The 18,546-nt window shown below is 32.5% G+C and overlaps 1 protein-coding gene across 5 annotated transcripts in view; it reads left to right on the plus strand.

Annotated features, from left to right (window-relative positions):
• LOC109546387 overlaps positions 1-18,546 on the plus strand; it is a 111,852-nt gene that overhangs the window by 68,871 nt on the left and 24,435 nt on the right. For all 5 annotated transcript variants that reach the window (XM_048669205.1, XM_048669206.1, XM_048669204.1 and 2 more), the window contains exon 4: positions 5,558-5,693. In XM_048669205.1, the coding sequence (XP_048525162.1) occupies positions 5,558-5,693 (136 nt within the window). The remainder of the gene's footprint in view (positions 1-5,557; positions 5,694-18,546) is intronic.

Consider the following 18,546-nt stretch of genomic DNA (forward strand, 5'->3'; position numbering starts at 1 on the left):
TTAAACGTATGGTGGTCAGAAAACGATCTTTGCTTAACAAGTCCCTGTCAGACAATTGCAAAAAATACTTTCTTTAGATGCCATAATGATTGTTTCATAATCAGTTAATTGCTTTTTTTGTATTAAACTTTTCAACATTTACGACATACCGAAACTTCCACTTTTTTAATTTCTATATTGGGATTTTGAATGGAAACCTCTGTATGAAATTTTGAAACCCACCTTGCCTTTCTCGATATTGTTTTGTGAGTAAAGAATAAACGATCTGAAGAGAGTTTAAAATTTCGGTCACGAATGCGGAATTGCAGCCTGTATTTTGCCATTCGCCTCATAATAGCTCATTCTGATCGAATAGATGTGACTGGAGTCGAGAAACGAAATGGTTTCGAAACCTGCGTCACAAATTTAGTGGCTTTTCAGGCCATAACCAAGCACCTGTGTTATTGTTTAATTTTGACTGACTATTTTTCTAGCCGCCACGTTTTAAATAAATTGAATTTGTGTCTGAAGTGGTAAGGAAGGTGTTGAAGGAAATACAAAACTGTAGAAGCAGCCAGTCTTACTTCAGTGGAATTAGATTTACTTCCCAATATTGAAACGGTGAAAACTTGAAGTGTAGAGAATGATTTCAAATTCAAGCCATTCTTTTGGTTCAGTCACAATAAGAAAAAACAGAAAAAAATTTTTTTTAATTAATTAGGTGAAATTTGTTTGCCTCCTTTTTTCCTATGACTTCCGATGCCTTGCAGGTCACCGACCAATTCCCGGAATTTCAATCGATTTGAAGTGGTTTTCACCGAAATTCTTCAACTATTCTTACACCTAAGATTAAGGGTACTTCAAGCTAGAACCAAAATAAATGCCAAGCTAACACTGCATAAAGTCTGCATTAACCGCATTGTAGTCTGTTTATATATGGACTAGTCGAAGTTGGACCGTATCTAAACAGTCTAGACCTTTTACTAACCGACTAGTCCCTTTGGTGAAGGACAAGTTTGTTACCCATATGGACTCAAATCTTCAGTCCGTTTATATACCGACTAGTCATTTTATATACTGCCGGTTTAACACATACGGCCTGTAACATGTATATTCTATCGCCCCCAAATATTATTATTCAAGCATCTAGACAACATTATCTCAAACCTTTCGGTGTCGTCTAATTTTTTAAAGACAGCTTTCGATCCATTTTCCAAAGTTCTATCTTTCAGGGATTTACACGTTAACAAAAATGTTGTATATAGAGAATCCTTGTGGCTGTTCACAAAGAACAAGAGAACGAACGGCCAAGTCTCCGTGTAAATTTACAAATTAAATTCAAAACATATAAATTTTGAAATAATTTTTTTAAGTTGATCAACGTCCATTGCAAACGTCCATTGCAGTTTGATATTGAATCAAATTGAAACAATTGCGCAATTACAATATTTGCTTATTTCATACAAAACCGATACTGAAAGCCGCTTTACAGTTACAACGAGACAATTATTTCGAAATTGATCCACTATTTTTCGAATAAAAATTAAACCAGTATAAAGTTACCGATTCTTTTCTAGTTCAGTTACGATTGAATTGGATTGCTCTGTTGATCCGAGTAAAGTATTAGAGTTAGAAATCAATTCAAGTACATTTACAAATTTACATTTTAACAAATAAGCCACTGTTCAGTATTTATAGTAATTCAATTGGCTAGTGGTTGATTGAAGTTGCCACGGTAAGCGAAGTGAAAATTAAATCATTTAATTCCGATAGAATTTCTGACTGTCTCATTATAAAATGAGCATATTTTGGCTATCCGATCTATAATGGAAACGACACATTTTAATTGCAAGTGAAGTTCGAACAAAACCTTTTAACTACAGTTGCTGAAAGTTGAGCTTAATAAATACATTACTTTCGAGTAAATACCTCATTAGCACTGGGAATACACTAATTTTATTAGTAAAATATTTGGAAAGCGTTCCGCAGCTGATCCGAATTTTAACTTAATGGCTCACCTTGACCAATTAAACACGAAATAATTGGTTGAGAATTTAGAAAACCCGAGCATTTATTGCATGGATGTACGTGACTTGAATTAATTAATTTCCTTGGCTTCAAGAGCAAGCAAAACAACCAGGCCCAAATTGTTACCGTGTAGTTGGCTAATTCCATTTGACAAGAAATGATTGTTACGTGCTTGAAGATTATTCGTTTGAAAAGTCAATTAAAAGCCCTCATTTCTTGCATCAATTTGATATCATATCATGCTATAGGCATTCTCTATTTAGGCACTAATGTAATGGTTTTTTCATTTTGTTGTTTATTCTGCATTTTGTTTTGATACGAATTTGAAGCAGAAAAGCTATGTTTACCGTTGCCGGAAACACAAAATTCATTTTCCATCCGGCCGGTTTTCATAACATGTGGGTATATGATGCACATTTTCATTTCGGGCAAAGCTTTTCGTGGTAATTTTCATGATATGGAAACATTAAAACTTATTCAAGCAGTTCTCCAATGTGCCTGCAAACGTGCGTACAAATCAAATCAAGCAAATATTACTTCAATATTGCTAGCATTGCTGTTTCGGATTTATTTTTTATTAGTGGCGATTTTAACATCCCACTAAATAATAATGTTGCAATTTCGGCGAAGGGCTTGCTAAGTTGTAATAGACTTGTAGGAAATGTCGTGTCTCATGCAAAACTAAATCCCTTTAGGCTAGAATTACTTTACACGCAATTGCACTAATTGATCGTGTGTCTAAAAGCATGCACACCTGTTCAATTTTAAGTTTATTAGATTGTAACGTGGTTCGATTTTTTTGGCGCGGCGTTTCATACAATTCTTGTTAAAATATTACCAGCAAATAAAAAATTATGTATTTTCAATGTGGTTTATATGGAAATTGAAGGCAATATTCACATCTACATTATATGACAATTTTTTAAATAATTTTGAAAAACTTTTCGTATAAATCGCTCACTCACATACTTCGAGTTTATAGCCTACATATTAAATTACCGCAGTTTCCCTGCCATTTTTTGACCAGTTGTTGGCGTGTTGGGATTCTTTAATTTGAAATTTGCAATATGAACTCATGTAAAGTTAAATTCGCTTTATTTTTAACTTTCTAAAATATATTTTAGATATTATAATACCAAAAGCTTATTGAACTATTGATTTCATGCGTTCATTCAAATGAGCATTCTTATTTTCCTTTATTCTTGCTAAATAGAGCAGTTTAAAAATAATGTGTGTCATCAATTAATAAAATACCTAAATTTTGTATAACAAATTGAAAATTCCATTTTGTTCCTTGTACTTCGTAATCGCGAACTTAAACTCTTTCAAACTGACCCAAACTAACTCAAACACGCATATTTCATATATACAACTAATGGTGGACAAAATTACAATAAAATCCAGGATTGTTATAAATGGAAAGCAATATGATGGTAATTTATGTACCGAAACCAGTCCTCTTTTTTTATCTGGAAAATTGGGCACATAAGACCATAAAGCTTTTTTACAAACTTCTTTTTGGGTATTTCGCCTCAAAAATTTTTGTCTTTAAAAAAGACAGAATTTCCTCACGTCTTTTATTACAGACAAAAATTTTTGTCTTTAAAAAAGACAGAATTTCCTCACGTCTTTTATTACAGAAAAAAATTATAAAAATTCATAAAAATGAATCCGCCTCAACAATATAGAACTTATCCATAAAGCTTTTATTGCATACTATAATTAGGTAGCTTCCACAGACACGTTTCATTAATAGATGTCTTTGCCTTTACAAAGATTGAATCGTTACAATTCCCTATTTTTTTTAACTGAAATTAAAAGACAGACGAAGTGAGAACTCCCATCAACAAAATTAATTCCTCTTGAGAAAATTACAATTTTCAATTTGCATTTCTCTATGCCAACAACATAAAAAGCAAATAAGCTATTTTATAGTCATTTATTTGCTAAATTTAATTGGCAAAAAATATCAAACGTTTATAACTCTTTCCAATTATGCATGGATATAGTTAAACTCTATCAATGTTTAACGATATTAGCCCCGTTTCACAGCAATATTGGATTCCGAATTTTTTCGCTGATTTATATTCAGCTAAAGTAATTCTGTCATTTACATTTTTTTCAATTTTCTAGCTGAGCGGGCGGGAACCAAGCGATTTCTAGTTAAAATTAAAGCACAGCAAATTCTGTATTTGATTTTTGGTATTTCGTTTTGGTATGTGTGCAGGTACATCGGAGATTTATGGATTTATTTTACTAGATGGATAGCAGCAGTATTTTAAATTCAGTAGACACTGCACCATTTTCGATATAATGTCAAATGGCGAAATTGTCAATTTTTAATCAGCTAGGCAGAATTTAAAAAACCTTAAGTAAATAGCAGGCTTCTACTGCAATATTTCTAATTAGAATATAAAGTTAATCATTGCCTCGACTGAGGTATTGGATAAGTTGTGTGTCAAGCATTTACTAAGCCAAAACAGAATGATAAGTTGTTTTTACACAACAAAAGTAAAGAGTGAAAGCTAAGTTTCCTAACGTACTGGAAATTAAAACTTCCCGGATTTTGCCCTATTTAAGCTTGCTACCTGTTTCTCTCATTTCGCGTCTAGTGTCTAAGTCGGATTTCATTTAAATTCATCATAGAGACGTTTTCAGCAGAGAAATACGGTTTCGCATTTTAAATCCGAAAAACTTTTCGCTTGTATAAGAAGGGTATTCTACACGGTGCGACAAGTAGGTTAGGCAGCTTTCAACTTAGATCTATGTCTATTTGAACTAGTTTTCAGCTTTACAATTTGCTGGCAGAGCTTTTTATGTCACGGAAATAAAAAATATAGTCATAAGGGTATCTAAATAAAGCATCAAAATTATTTTTGAGTAGCTTGTAAAATACGATAGCAAAAACGGAAAGTTTAAATGATTCGCTAATTAAATTTTATTAATTATTTTCTTCCAACTCTTAGGGAGATTGTTGTCCAAATTGTATCCAGAATAAATCTAGTTGGAGTTTACTTTCGGTTATGTCTAAATCACTCTGGCGAAAAAAATAGTGATAAATATTGACCTTTAAATAACATGTCAGGATTTTCCTGTTAATATGCGGCAAAATTTAAATCAAAATAAGGAAGTTATTTGATAATTATATGCTTACAAAGCCTGACTTTGACTTTTGCATAAAGCTGCCGTTCTTCAAATATACAATTTGATGATATAAATAAAATCTATTACCAAGTTTACATTTCCGAATAGTGACAGTCTAATAAGAATATAGATACATGCGAAAAAAACTAATTATTTACTGTCCTAAAGCGCATCACATACACAAAAGCGAAAATTTTCTCCTCCTAATTAAAACCTATAAAGTTCATTGGTAAATATTTGCATTAAAAGCAGTTAAGCTGCAGTTATGCCAAGCGATTTTTCCAAAGCACATCGTTTCCAACCCAGGCCTCTTTAATTGAAACAAGTTCATCCGGCTAAACCTCTCGACTTAATTCGCACTCTTTTGAAAGCTCTCAGCTTAAATGGAGCCCATTTTTAATTGCAGATGTCTAAGTCGGACAACAGAAAAGTGGTCCTTCACTCCGTCAACTGGAAGACGAGCGGAGTCTACAAATGTGAAGTGTCGGCCGAGGCGCCATCATTCGCCAGTGCTCAAAGCGAGGCCAGGATGGAAGTCGTATGTAAGTAGAAGAAGTGTTTGCTCAGATCTGGAGTTTTAAATTAGATGCAGCTCCAAGTGGTGCTTCACAATCGCCATGTCGGTCTTCTAGCTTCACTTTTTCACACTCGTAAAATGCTGTTTCACACTGTAGCTTTCACAAGTAATTGTGCCAAAGATTAATTTCCAATCTTTGACTGAAACACTTTGCACGAGTCGAAATGGTCTTATAGAACTGAGCAAAATTAATTTATGTTTTCAATTAACTTTCAAAAAACCGTGTATAAATCTTATACTCCAGTCGCAACCCAACAGGAATGTTAAACTAAACCCAAATACAATAAAAAATATTGATCACCCAAGATATAAACACACGCTCTATGAACTAAAACAGAAGGTTTTTATCGGTTCGAAAAAGTTATTAGCAAACCGTTTTTATAAAGCAATGTAAAAATATTAAATCTTGTTGATTGTATTTCAAAGAATATTCTTCAATAGTATTATTTATAGTACAACAAATACTCAGTTCATTTGCATGGAAGAATGCAGAATGCTAAATTGGCCAAAAAGTGATTAACTGAAATTCCAGCTTTACATCTATATATACCAATAAAATTGGACAATTTCCGAGTTTCCTGAAAATTTTGCAACTTTGTGTTGAAAAACCGCGCCCTGTATTTCACACACCTTGAAGGCAGCAAGTATTCAAAGTTACGACCGCTATGAAAAACCATATTACAAAACGCATAAAACATTTGAGTAAATACCGGTAGTAATGAAACCGACATGAACATTGAATTTGAGTTCGCGTGAGGTAACGACGCAAGAGGGCAGGAAGGTAATATTGCAACCATTAAAATAAATGTGTAACAGTAGACGATTAAAAGCTTTATAACTCCCCAACTCCGATATCGTGTGCATGTTTATATTCACATCAATAATTTCTTAAGCTCTGTGGCACGGAAATTTACGTGTATGCAATTCAAATAAAGTACTTTATTGGATAAAGGTGAATATGTTATGCGAAAGCGAACCTGTACGGTCATAAGACTAAATTAGTATCTTGGAAAACGTAGTCCTTGCCAATTGGATATTGATTCGTTAGTATCTGTTATTTAATGTGGCACATGGTGCAGTATGAATAGCCAATAACCACTAGAAAACACCAAACAAAGAACTTCAAGAAAATTGTATTATGAAAGTAATTCCAACACTACTTTCTTCTGTGAGACAACAAATATAAAATATTGAAAAGCGGCACGTGAAATCAAAAAGAAACAGGATTATCTTACAGGTCACATTGTTAGACTTTGCAAAACGTTATAAGAAACCATTATCTCCGAAAACTCTTCAGATGATACTTTACATCACTGTTTAATGTTTTGTTAATATTAATTGATAACATTATTTCGGATAATTATATGTGATACCCTTCTTCAGCAGGTCAGTTAGAATTAAAACAAAAAAAACATGAAAATAGAAAATAGACTCTTATCCAATTAGCAAATGTACCAAAGTAAACCATTTAAAACCGCGTATAAACATAACAAACGCTAAAAGCATAACCCGGAAAACATTATAGTCTCTTCAATTTTTAATATTCAATTACGAAACACCGAATTGCCACTTAGAACCAAAGTACATACTTGCTGTCCAAATCAGATAATACCAGGCAATTTGCACCTCGCAATCCATAATTTCGATAGCAAAAATAATCCCTTGCCATTATGGGGTTGCCAACAATAAAATTACTATTAAAATTACCCCGATTGTCACAATCTGATTTAATTTAACGCTCAAACGCCCCTTCTATTTGGTGGCCATATAAATTAATTAACTAATGATCCCCGAAACTATCAATTTCAGGCCAGGTCTAAATAAGCTTCGCTGCGCTAATTGGTAAACAAAAATCTAAATGTTTAATCAATAAAGTGAACGTGTAACACAGAGCACTTTGAAATGGAAATTAGGTCTTTTGCTGTTAGAAAATTTGTTTAATGTACATTGGTTTACTGAGAACGGGCGGTATAAAGAAATATTTGGCCTATTTAAGAACTTGAAAAAGTCTAGATCGTGAAAGTTAAAGCACATTTATATTTCCATTATTAGGGGTGATTTTCAATGCTTGTTTCAATGCTTAAAAATATATCCGATTAGAAGGTTGGTTCAAGTGGTGAGCCCAACAAGGAAATTTTGTATATAAAATGGCTAATTTTACAAAGTGTATATGAAACTTATGTACACATTGCGGGTACCAAAGAAAACAAACACGCAAAATTCTGCCAAAAATTCCACATAAAATAAAAATTTAGACTGTCCGATTTTGCTTGTTTGTAAATAGGACGGGTTTTTCCAACGGACAGTGTGTAAGAAATTTCGTAATTTTTTAATTCAATTTTTTATAAGTACAAGCTACTAATTGCAGGTTAGATATGCCTAGACAACAAATAAGAAAAATATATGATAGTAAAAGTCTAGATAAAAAAGATAAAAGTGCTGATCTGGCCAAAGTATTGGATATTTTACAGAGTCTGACTGAATAGGTCACAAAGACTGGGGGTAAATAAGATTTTAGTTTGAAAGAACAAAAGCTGCTAAAAACAGAACATCTAATATTGTAAAATAAAAAACTATCAGAGAGTAAATTGGATATGCGACCGAAATCATTCGAGAAAATAATAGTTAAATTAAGTAAGATTTTAAAGATTCTGAAGAAATGTGGAAGGCGCTACAGTCAAACACGAACCCAAAGCATTTCTAACCAATTCAGTTAAAGTCACTGTCGAAACAGAAGAAGGCAAAATATAAATTTATTGAAAAACAGATGCAAAGAAAAAAAAATACGAGAATGATATTTATTTTCTTAGTAATCTAACAATCAAAAAGTAGTTGCAAAATTCAGATGGCTAAGAGAGAAAATAGGGTAAAACATTCAAAAGATTTTTGAAATTATTAATAAATAATTAAGTTAACAGATGCAATATGCAATGCAGATGCTGTGTGCAATGTATCCTATCGAAAACTTGAGAAATTTTTAAACTAAATAAATGTAAACTGTAGTAAAGAAAATGTAGAATAGAGATAAACCGAAGGGTTCGATATTAAGTTTAATAAGAACCAAAAAGAAGTGAAGAACAATAAGTAAACTTAACAAAAATAAAATTTGTAGTCAAAGAGCTGCTACTGGAATGGGACGTATACTACATAGAACATGAAAAAAACTTTAAATAAAGCAATCTCAGTTATAGAAAAAAGTGAGCCGATTTATTTAAGACAGTAGGTACTATTAGCTAATGGACATAATAAAGGCCCCATAGGCCATTTCAGTTTCAGAGTTGGAAATAAGCAGAAAATATATAATAGATCTATTACAAAATATAGTGAAAACGCACAAAATATCAGTGGTAAACAAATGCTAAATGTTTCTATGACAAACAAGGTGCTACTCCAGTATAAGGGTGGAAGAAATAGTGATGATGAAACAAACCATACGCCACTCGGAAAAGCCGTTTAGTAATAAATTAAGCCTTTGTGCAGTGGTGTTATAAATCCTGCAAAGTTGAAGTAGAAACTAGTAGAAAAGTTAGGTTTCCTGGTAAACGATTACTTAGTAACTAAATTTGAGGATAACTTAGCTTAACAACATTTTTCAATCGGAAAACATAAATTTTACTTACACCCAAAAAATATCAAAATATTGAAACAAAATGTATTTGTTTTCATTGACAAAATCAGGTGAGAAGTTGGGGGGAAAAAGACAAATATTTTCAGGAAATAAATGCTATATTATGCAGAACTGTAGAATGTTCTAGCAAACCATACATACCAAGTTAGAAAAATATACATTCATATGGCGTTAAATCTGTAGACAAAATACAAAAAATTATAAAACAGGTTCTCTTTATTGTTCGAAATCGAGTAATTCAATTAAATAGAAAGTTCCACATTATTTGTTTTACTTCGGAATTATAGGACAGTTATGCAAATATCTGCTTTTACGATGATGACCAAGTTTATAGTTTGCCGCGCCCCATTAATTTGTATTATTAATGCCCATATTTCTAAGTCATTTTGACCTCAAATTTTTGTTTGATAAGCTAACTCATATTTTATGTCGTGTTTGCATATATCTGACTAACTATTGTTGGCATTTTAGTGAGATTCATTCGGTCGTCATTAATAAGGAATAAACGATACATAGATACAAATATTTTGACTCAAATAATTGAATCTGATATAGCCAAGCATCAAACAAATACCATTAAAGTCTATAGCCGAGAAGGTATTTGGCAAGGACAGGTGATTATACCAGTTCAAACGAAGTTATTTGCTTTGTTCGCGTATTTTATAATATATAACGCCACCTAAAAACTTGCCCATTACAGCTCCCAAACAATTATTCGGTTAATAGGTTCTGTGCCTTTTGTTCGGTTAATACCTACCAAATTGCACGATATTATTAAATTTTACCACAAAAAGTACAACAATCAAAATTCTCCGAGGCGTTACCGAGTCTCATGTGGTTTATTATTGCTCCGTAATTGTATATAACATAAATATTTCCGTTGAATGTAGCGCAGTGTCAATAAATCATTGTCGATTATGTCTTATAACGAGCAACCACTTCGGAAAATGCCCTAACAACCTGCAATTTAAAATGAAAAAGTATGGGATTTCTATTGAAATATACTTCGAAGCAGCGACTATTAATATGCAGGTTGGAAATTATGTGCATATATAAATTATCAACATCATCATTAGTTCCCGAATAGCTTCAGGTGATCATTCTTCAAGAAATGGTATTGAAACGGGACATTTTTGCTTTGTAGTCTATTTAGCGCCGCAATTTTTAATTTAAATCCTAGCTTATATGAATTGGTGAAAACTTGTCGTAGAAATCGTTACATATGAAATAACCAAAATGAAACTTGCTTGCTTTTAAAAAAGACAGAATTTCCTCACGTCCTTTATTACAGATTGATAAATAGTGCTCCTATTATTAGGAGAATATCTGTTAAAAAAAATATTTATAAAAATTTAAAAAAATTAGTTAAAAAATATATTTTATAAACCTCCTGTTATTAATATGTAATAAGATCGATTGAACATCACAATATCAAGATCACAATAAAGTAGCAATAGTAGTAGTATTCAAAATCCAGGTTATCGATTGGTGCTCAGATGTTCGAACTGGATTTGAGCCAAAAATGCATTCTACGTAAATTCACAGCTATTATTTATTCTCTTTTTACCTTAAGAAATTTATTGCCACTCGTATATAGTAGCTTGTAGAGTTTTCTGGCAAACAGTTTGACGTTGCTGCAGTATTTGTTCATTCCAAACGAATGGAAATAAAGCAAGTTAATCAATACTTTCCCAAAATTGAAAGAGTTATTCTTGATAAAGCTTGTTTACCAAGGTTTTCATTAGGGATGTCCACAAAGGCCAGAATTATTCCTAGTCATATAGTTCGGTACAATTGCAATTACAACTTCCAAAGTTATGGACGAAAAATCGCTCAATTCAGTTAAAGTTGCTGGTTTAGGCAAAAATGTAGCGAGTTTAAATCAGAAAGTTTCTACATCTTTATTCGCGTCCCAACATTTTCTGCACTGAAACATGTAAAACGCATTACTTGAAAACTGTGAGCGATTGGCCGTTAATTTCTTTCCATGGCCGTATTGTTATTTTGCTAAATTAATTGAGTGAATCGTCCTCTATGAAATGCGGATACCATTTATCGATAGTTTCTGTTCATGAAACTTTGCCATCAAACAACGTGTTGTTATTAAATAATACTTTGCGGTACCAAGTACACAGAAAACCGCATTACCGTTCGTGTTACGTTACACAAATTACATTCTACAGTTTAATTAAATGCAATTTCTGATCATCAATCACACGTTATTATGCTCGAGAACATTTAATACGTATTAATTTATATCACGGAACTTGACGGGCACTGAAGAAAGTGGAGACCATAGAAGCGGTTTCGAAAATAATAATCGTGTTTCTATAAGACATATCTTTAACAGTAATAAGTTTATGTCATCTGGAGTATCTGTGATGGGGAGGATGAATGGAAAGACAGAAATTACGTGTCAACATGATGTATAAAAATTGTCAGTTTCGTAGTTTTTAACAAGACTTTGCTAGTCTAATTTAAAGACTATTCATGATCGTACATATTCAGTTGTACGAATTATTTATTCGATAATTTAAAGAAACTGCTATGTCTGTACGAGTATATTATAGATGAATAAATGTCGACTCTGGAAAAATATTCTACCGATGAAAGCTCCTGTTCGACGAAAATCTAGGTCAAAGTGAAACTAAGATCAAATTAACCTTATTTATGACATGTATGCGTAGGAGTTAAATAAGGATGAATGACTTCAATTTTCCCGACATTATTCTGCTTCTCGTTGTCATTTTTATTATGTTCCACCGGGAAAAATTATTCAAAAGTGTCATTTAAGCTAAGGCTAAAAATAGTGTTCATAAGAAATAGAAATGCAGTAGCTGGTAGAACTCAAGTAACACCATGAGTAAACCATTGAACCTTGGTTAATTGAGCGAATATAATCTTCATAGGAAATTAAGGCCAAAATGGAATAAATAATCCAATTATTCGAAAGCACAATATTGCCGTCAATAAGTCGAATAGCTGCAATTCGAAAGCGGTGGCAATTAAAAACAGGAACGAGTTCGGATCGGCGAATTTAGAATAAAGCTGCAAATTGAAGTTTGGCGTTATGTGTTACAATTAAGGCTTTATAGCATGGGAACAGGCTATGTGGTAATTTTGCCTCATGGCAAAGGTGATATTAAATTCAAATATTTCGCTCAAACGTGTAATTTTCTAAATAACTTTCACGAACTCCGATTAGCTCTCGATTTCTCAATAGCTTCGCTTTGATGCCGACCGATCAAAATAATTAACTGTTCTAATTTGACACAGGACTAGTCAGCATTTCTAGTTTTTTACACATCCAGTCTAGTGGATTTACTGTTAAACTAGCCAATGAAATTTGTTTTAGTACACACGGTAAGCGTATTAATTCATCCAGAGAAACTTCCAAGAAGCACTGAAATTCAGAAGCGATTTAACGAAGCGATGGTGGAGTTTCTTTTCTTTAACAATGCAAAATTCGATTCTATGGGTGGGTGTCAACTAATCTCTAAAGGGTGTAAAGATGTGCAATCCACAAATCCTGAATTTCGAATATAGATAAAGAATGCTTATTTGCAATGCATTTTTTAATCTTAAAAAATCAGGTATTTTCCGTGAAGATAAAAAATTCTAATGCGCTCCAAAATTGCGTAATAAAAGCAACGTACACTTACCGATATTAGGTCTTCAGTTTCCACAGTTACATCATCTAAAATAAAAACAAATCACGTGTTATTAAGATATACATTCACCTATTAAGTGAATGTAAATAAACTATTCACCACGGAAATTAATTTACTACTAAGGAAGTCGTGGAACCTTTCTCAAATACTGGAGCTTTACGGCTTTCTGATAAGTTTTTCTAGGTAAAAAGGGTATTTTAATTAAATGCAATAATAGACAATGTTTCATATTCTTCCAACTTAACGACTGATTTGAGTTCAAATGAGCGCTTGCTAAGAAAAATGTATTCCATCATTAAAGTCACATTAAGCAATCTAGAAACTGAAAATGTAAAAAAACTGGTTCGCGCACGTTTTACATGTTTATTGTATTTATGAAGCTGCTTTTTACATCCAGTAGAAAATTCGTTAATTTATTTCAAAAATATCGTTTAACATTTAAAAATAGTATTTTCTATTTGAGCTGCTTCCGGTTGGGCATACTTTGAACATTATTTTGGCCTGAACCCCAATAAAGTAACATCCAACCTGATTTCCATGTATAAAGCAAATCGAAAGTGCATAAAAAATTAACGATTATTGCCAACTTGTCTGCTTCCTGTTGGAAATAGGGGTCATTGAAAGTAGGCAGCAACGTTGAAAAATGTTGTCATCTTTGTTTCTCGGTTATTGTCTTTCATATTTTATTAAATCCTTCCTAAATAAATGGGATTTACGCAAACCGCGGCAGAATGAATAAATAACTACGAACACAAAGAGAGATTATTCTTCGTAACAGAACAGAAAATAGTACTGTTAATCCTGCTGCTCGATTTACTTCACCATAGGGTTAAAAGGTAAATTGCATCTTGCTGATTGAGGCAAATAAAGCTTAAAGCTTGTCCATTTGATTTGGTACATTTGCTTTCGCTTCATATACGCAGACAATTAAAAACGCATCACATTCACCTTAGCAAGAAAACAAATGTAATTTTTTTTACTCGCTGTGTTTCTTGTATCGCAAATAGTCATAAGTTCGTGGAAGGGTTTTATAATCCTGATTTGAAACAATATTTTTGTTGTAAAAATTTAAAATGTAGAACAAGGTGTCCCTTTTGTTTGAAATTATATCATGTGGAACTGAATTATCATATATATTAAATAAGTATGGAAACAAATAATACATCCGCATTTAGTTTTAAAATTGGAGAAAATAAAGCAACTGGCTGAGGCGCCAATTGAATATAAAATAAGTGAAATATACAAATCAGATACTAAATAAGTCACAATTGGAACACAATCTTCTGTGGCTTGTATCAAAGTTGATACACACAACATACACTGCAGATGATTGATTCTTTCGAATTAAAATGAGACATTTATCTATGTATATAGATTGTTTTGTCCCACTTGTAGCGTCAGTTTTTCACATAAAGTCACCATAAATTCTAAAATACTCCCTTCTCTCTTTTATTTAAAGTTCACTAATTGCACAGCCAATGAAAAACCTCTAAATACTCTTACAAAATACCACCGCGTTTAAGTTTACTTTTTACTCTCAGCTAACTAAGGTAATTACACTTTACCAACATGAATTAGTGCAGCAAATACATCAAGGATGAGTGGGTTGGTGCATAAGAACGGTTTACTGATTGTAAGTTTTTTGAACTTTGACAATGGGAAAATGGTCTGTAAGCAAACCAGAACACTGGAGGTATATAATTGGAATGCTTTATTTGGACGGCTTAGCTAATGGATGTTTTTGACGTGGTTAAAATACGTTGGTGGAAGGCCATCAATTTCAGGCTGTCTCTACGAGACCGTCAATTTAATATGTTACATTTTTAAATTTAATATGTCAGGAATATTGCGGCTTAAAAAGCCAATGCCGAGTAAGCTGGTTGAATTATCTGTTTCCCGACCACATAAAAATATTTATCTTTATCTTGCACGGAGTTTAGCTCCATTGTCTTTTCTTCCATTCAGTACAAATTATATAGAATCCAGCAACGTTATATTCCAAAATCGAAGTGAAATTCAGAGGTTTTCCAACTGAGAAAATTGGAAGACTATCCATTACAAGATGTATTGATATCGGTGATCGGTCGTATATTTTTTCTCCATTATCTCTCTCACTGCTTCACAATAAAAGAGAAATTATGGGTTTTATTTATGTGATCCTAATCTGCATACAAAATGGGTTTGTGAGTTGGCCAATCGTATTTGAAAATAATTGCGAAATATATCAGTGTTCGATTTTAAAGATTTGAGGCGCCATTTTAGAAGACGTGACCAAATTTTCAGCTGTTAACTTTATTTTACCACAACCATCCAAAATATGGTAACAATAAAATCACTTTAATAAATCCCTCTGTCTGCAAGGCCTAAAGAAGTTATTAAGATTCCAGCTATGAGCTTGGAGCTTTCCATCCCAGACATTTGAAACAAAGTGGAAGATGCATTTTCTTGTCGCGCTAGATCCATTAACATTGTTCCTTAACTTTGAAGGAACTAGTGTGTTTAGAAGTAATGAAATAAGCACTGAAATAGAACTAAAATTTCTTCATTCAGTTAAAGAAATCTAAGTATCTAAATAGAACCTTGAAATTACATAAATGAAATCATCACTTCTGATGCTCCTGCTAGTGATTTGCGATTTCCATAATACATATACACAAATATGTAAAACTGTATAGCAGAGGTTTACTAGACAAACACAAATCTCAATGTTGTAAATTATCAGGGCTCGAAACTTCGGTGGAAACTTTGATTTAATCCTGAAAATTATTCATGGAATGGAAAAAAGTGCCTGGAAAGTCCAATAAAAGTTTCGAGTTGCACTTCGATTTTAAAGGATTGCGTTGGGATTCTGGTGGTTTTGTTATGTGGGAATATGCGAGTTTTTTGCTTGTTTGGGTGAATTTGGGAAGTTTAAAACAAGCTAGTCGTGAAGTTGGGAACAAATTTAAATATTTATATGTTGGTTACATCGTCCATTGGCTTAACCTGCTTCACGCTACTCTGCCATGGCGTGATTTAATATTGCATTTTTCAGACTTCACATTATAATAAAAAGTGTAACGGATAAACCCCACAGGAATGATCGATAGTTTGCAACAAGTGTAAAAAGAAAGCTGACAAAGATTTCTTCCAAAATTGATAAATATTGACCCAAACATATCGGGCCTGACATTGCCAAGATCATAAAAGAAATAAATGAAAGGAATACCTTTTGGCTTTAGAAAGCCTGGTAAGCGGCAACATTATTAAGTTGCATTATCATTAATTATGCTAAGAAATTAAATGACTACAAACACTTTAAATATTTTAGCAAAATACTGTCTGAAACTTACCCAGCATCTCATTCTATTGAGAGTAATTTGTTTATTTCCATTGAAAATTCGCAAGCGTGTCATCCATAAGTTAGAGTCAAAATCACTGAATCCCTTATTAGTTAAAGGAGAAATAGAGATTCGCAAAAAATATGTAGTTCGAGTGTATGACGAGATAAAAAATTCAGATACAAAAAGAATATTACATGAAAAGAGAAAGACGAGTTGTTAAGTTTTGATTACTTCCACTAGGCCTAACTTAACCGATTTTTCATATTTTATTCTAATTTATAATCTGCAAAATAATTTTGTCAGCAAAATTGAATGAAAGCTGCCGAAAAGTTTTTTTAATTTTTGGTGCAAAGTGTTCGATTACAATCACATTTAAACATTTAAAAATTGATTAACTTAATGTGAAGATGTGTTTGCTGATTGGTGCTCTTTTACGAACATTAGTAAATATTTCCATGTGCACATAAACCTTTGAGAACCATTTTTCATTATTGAACTCACTCTGCTTATCTGGCACGCTTACTGAAAATAATCTTATATAGGATTTACCAACTACAAACAGGAGAAGAAGTTACTAATACGTTTCACTTTGAATAAGTCAATAAATAAATAGAAGTCGCCCCACGTTGTGAAGCGCCAGAAGACCAAACCTCTGGGAAACTTTGATTAAAGGTGGAATTATTCATGAACTGGCGCAATGGTGCTTCAAAGTCCAATAAAAGCGTCAAGTTGTTATTTATGCGTCAAGTCAATATTCGAAAATATTTAGTTGAAGTTTCGTGAAAATTATTGCTTTGATTCATTAATTTTCGTTTATGTTGCGACTATTGTTATTAATTATTAGCTAAACTACTGCTTGCGTTGGCAAAAAGTAAAAAGTTTGGGTATTGAGGATTTCTTCTGTAACCATTTTGTTCATTCCTTTGAAAAGTTAGAAGACAAAGTTTATTTCAACTGCTCCATACGCATGTCGCTTATTAAAACATATTATAAATTACGACGAAAATTATGGGTAACAGAGTTTTGCTTGCTGACAGCCCAGATATAGATTCTCCAAAGTTATTATTGTATTAAATTTTAAATACATTCCATTTGATAGCTCCTGTAATTAAGACTGTCCTGTTTCTACTACTTACACAATTAGTGGTTTTTTTGTATAACTTCAAGCTATCAATTGCCTGAATGTGAATTATATTTAATGTTTTTGTATCCATAAAACTCACTCATTTCATTGTGTGTGTTAATTATGCAAGCTCCATATAGTCTCAAGGCAGTCTGGAAAGTTTCTTATTACTTTGGAATTCTTGATTAAAGAAAAATTTTCCTGAAAAGTGAAAAAACTAGTCGAACTCCCAAGGACTTCTATGTAAAGTATACCTTTTTCAGACGAATTTTTGTACCTGGAATTGAAATTTATACAAACTTCCGTCAGCTGACGATTTTCCATTATCACTAATGTTGCATTATGGATTAAGATTGAATCGAAACGCTACTGAATCCCGCTGGGGATATAAATCAATGAAAACCTGTAAAGGTGTCGAAATGACTTAATGCTCAAGGCACTCCACTTTAGGTATCGACATAATTTATAAATTTTTTCTTCGCAACAACCTATAAACATGTCAGAGTACAAAAAAACGATTTAACTTTATGCTTAAAGAAATACTGAAAAATTGTTCGGTTTACCTGTTTACGACAGGCTTTCAGATTGGTTTTTTCTTTGATAAAAAATGACGGCCTGAAAGGCGCGTTTCAGCGCCAGTTAACAGCAAATCAAAAAATCTATAAAAGTATACACCAGATAGTCTTTTAGTGGATTCTAATCTAGCAAGATCAGAAACATGCGACAACAGGGATAATTATTGAAAATTTTGAACGACACATAATTAAGGCAACTTGTATTTGAACAAGCTCTTTTGAAGAGGCACTAATATTTTACCAGTTAATTCCACTTAATTTCTAGAAAATTAGCATACGACCAACAATTTGACGTGTCTATACGTGGATTTTGTATAATGTTCCTTTTTGATGCAATATTCCCGTTACGTTCGTAACAACACAACAATTTAACACTAAAAATCACGAGCTTATACGCTTTGAGCCCAATCATTGTACACAATAAACAGTAATAAATCCTAAAAATGTCCATTAAATGGACATCAGTTTTATAAATCGGATAATTTGGACGCCTAGGAA

Source organism: Dendroctonus ponderosae, unplaced genomic scaffold, assembly GCF_020466585.1.
Source record: "Dendroctonus ponderosae isolate FM_Combo_2020 unplaced genomic scaffold, Dpon_F_20191213v2 Dpon_F_20191213_8, whole genome shotgun sequence".
Lineage (NCBI taxonomy): Eukaryota > Metazoa > Arthropoda > Insecta > Coleoptera > Curculionidae > Dendroctonus > Dendroctonus ponderosae.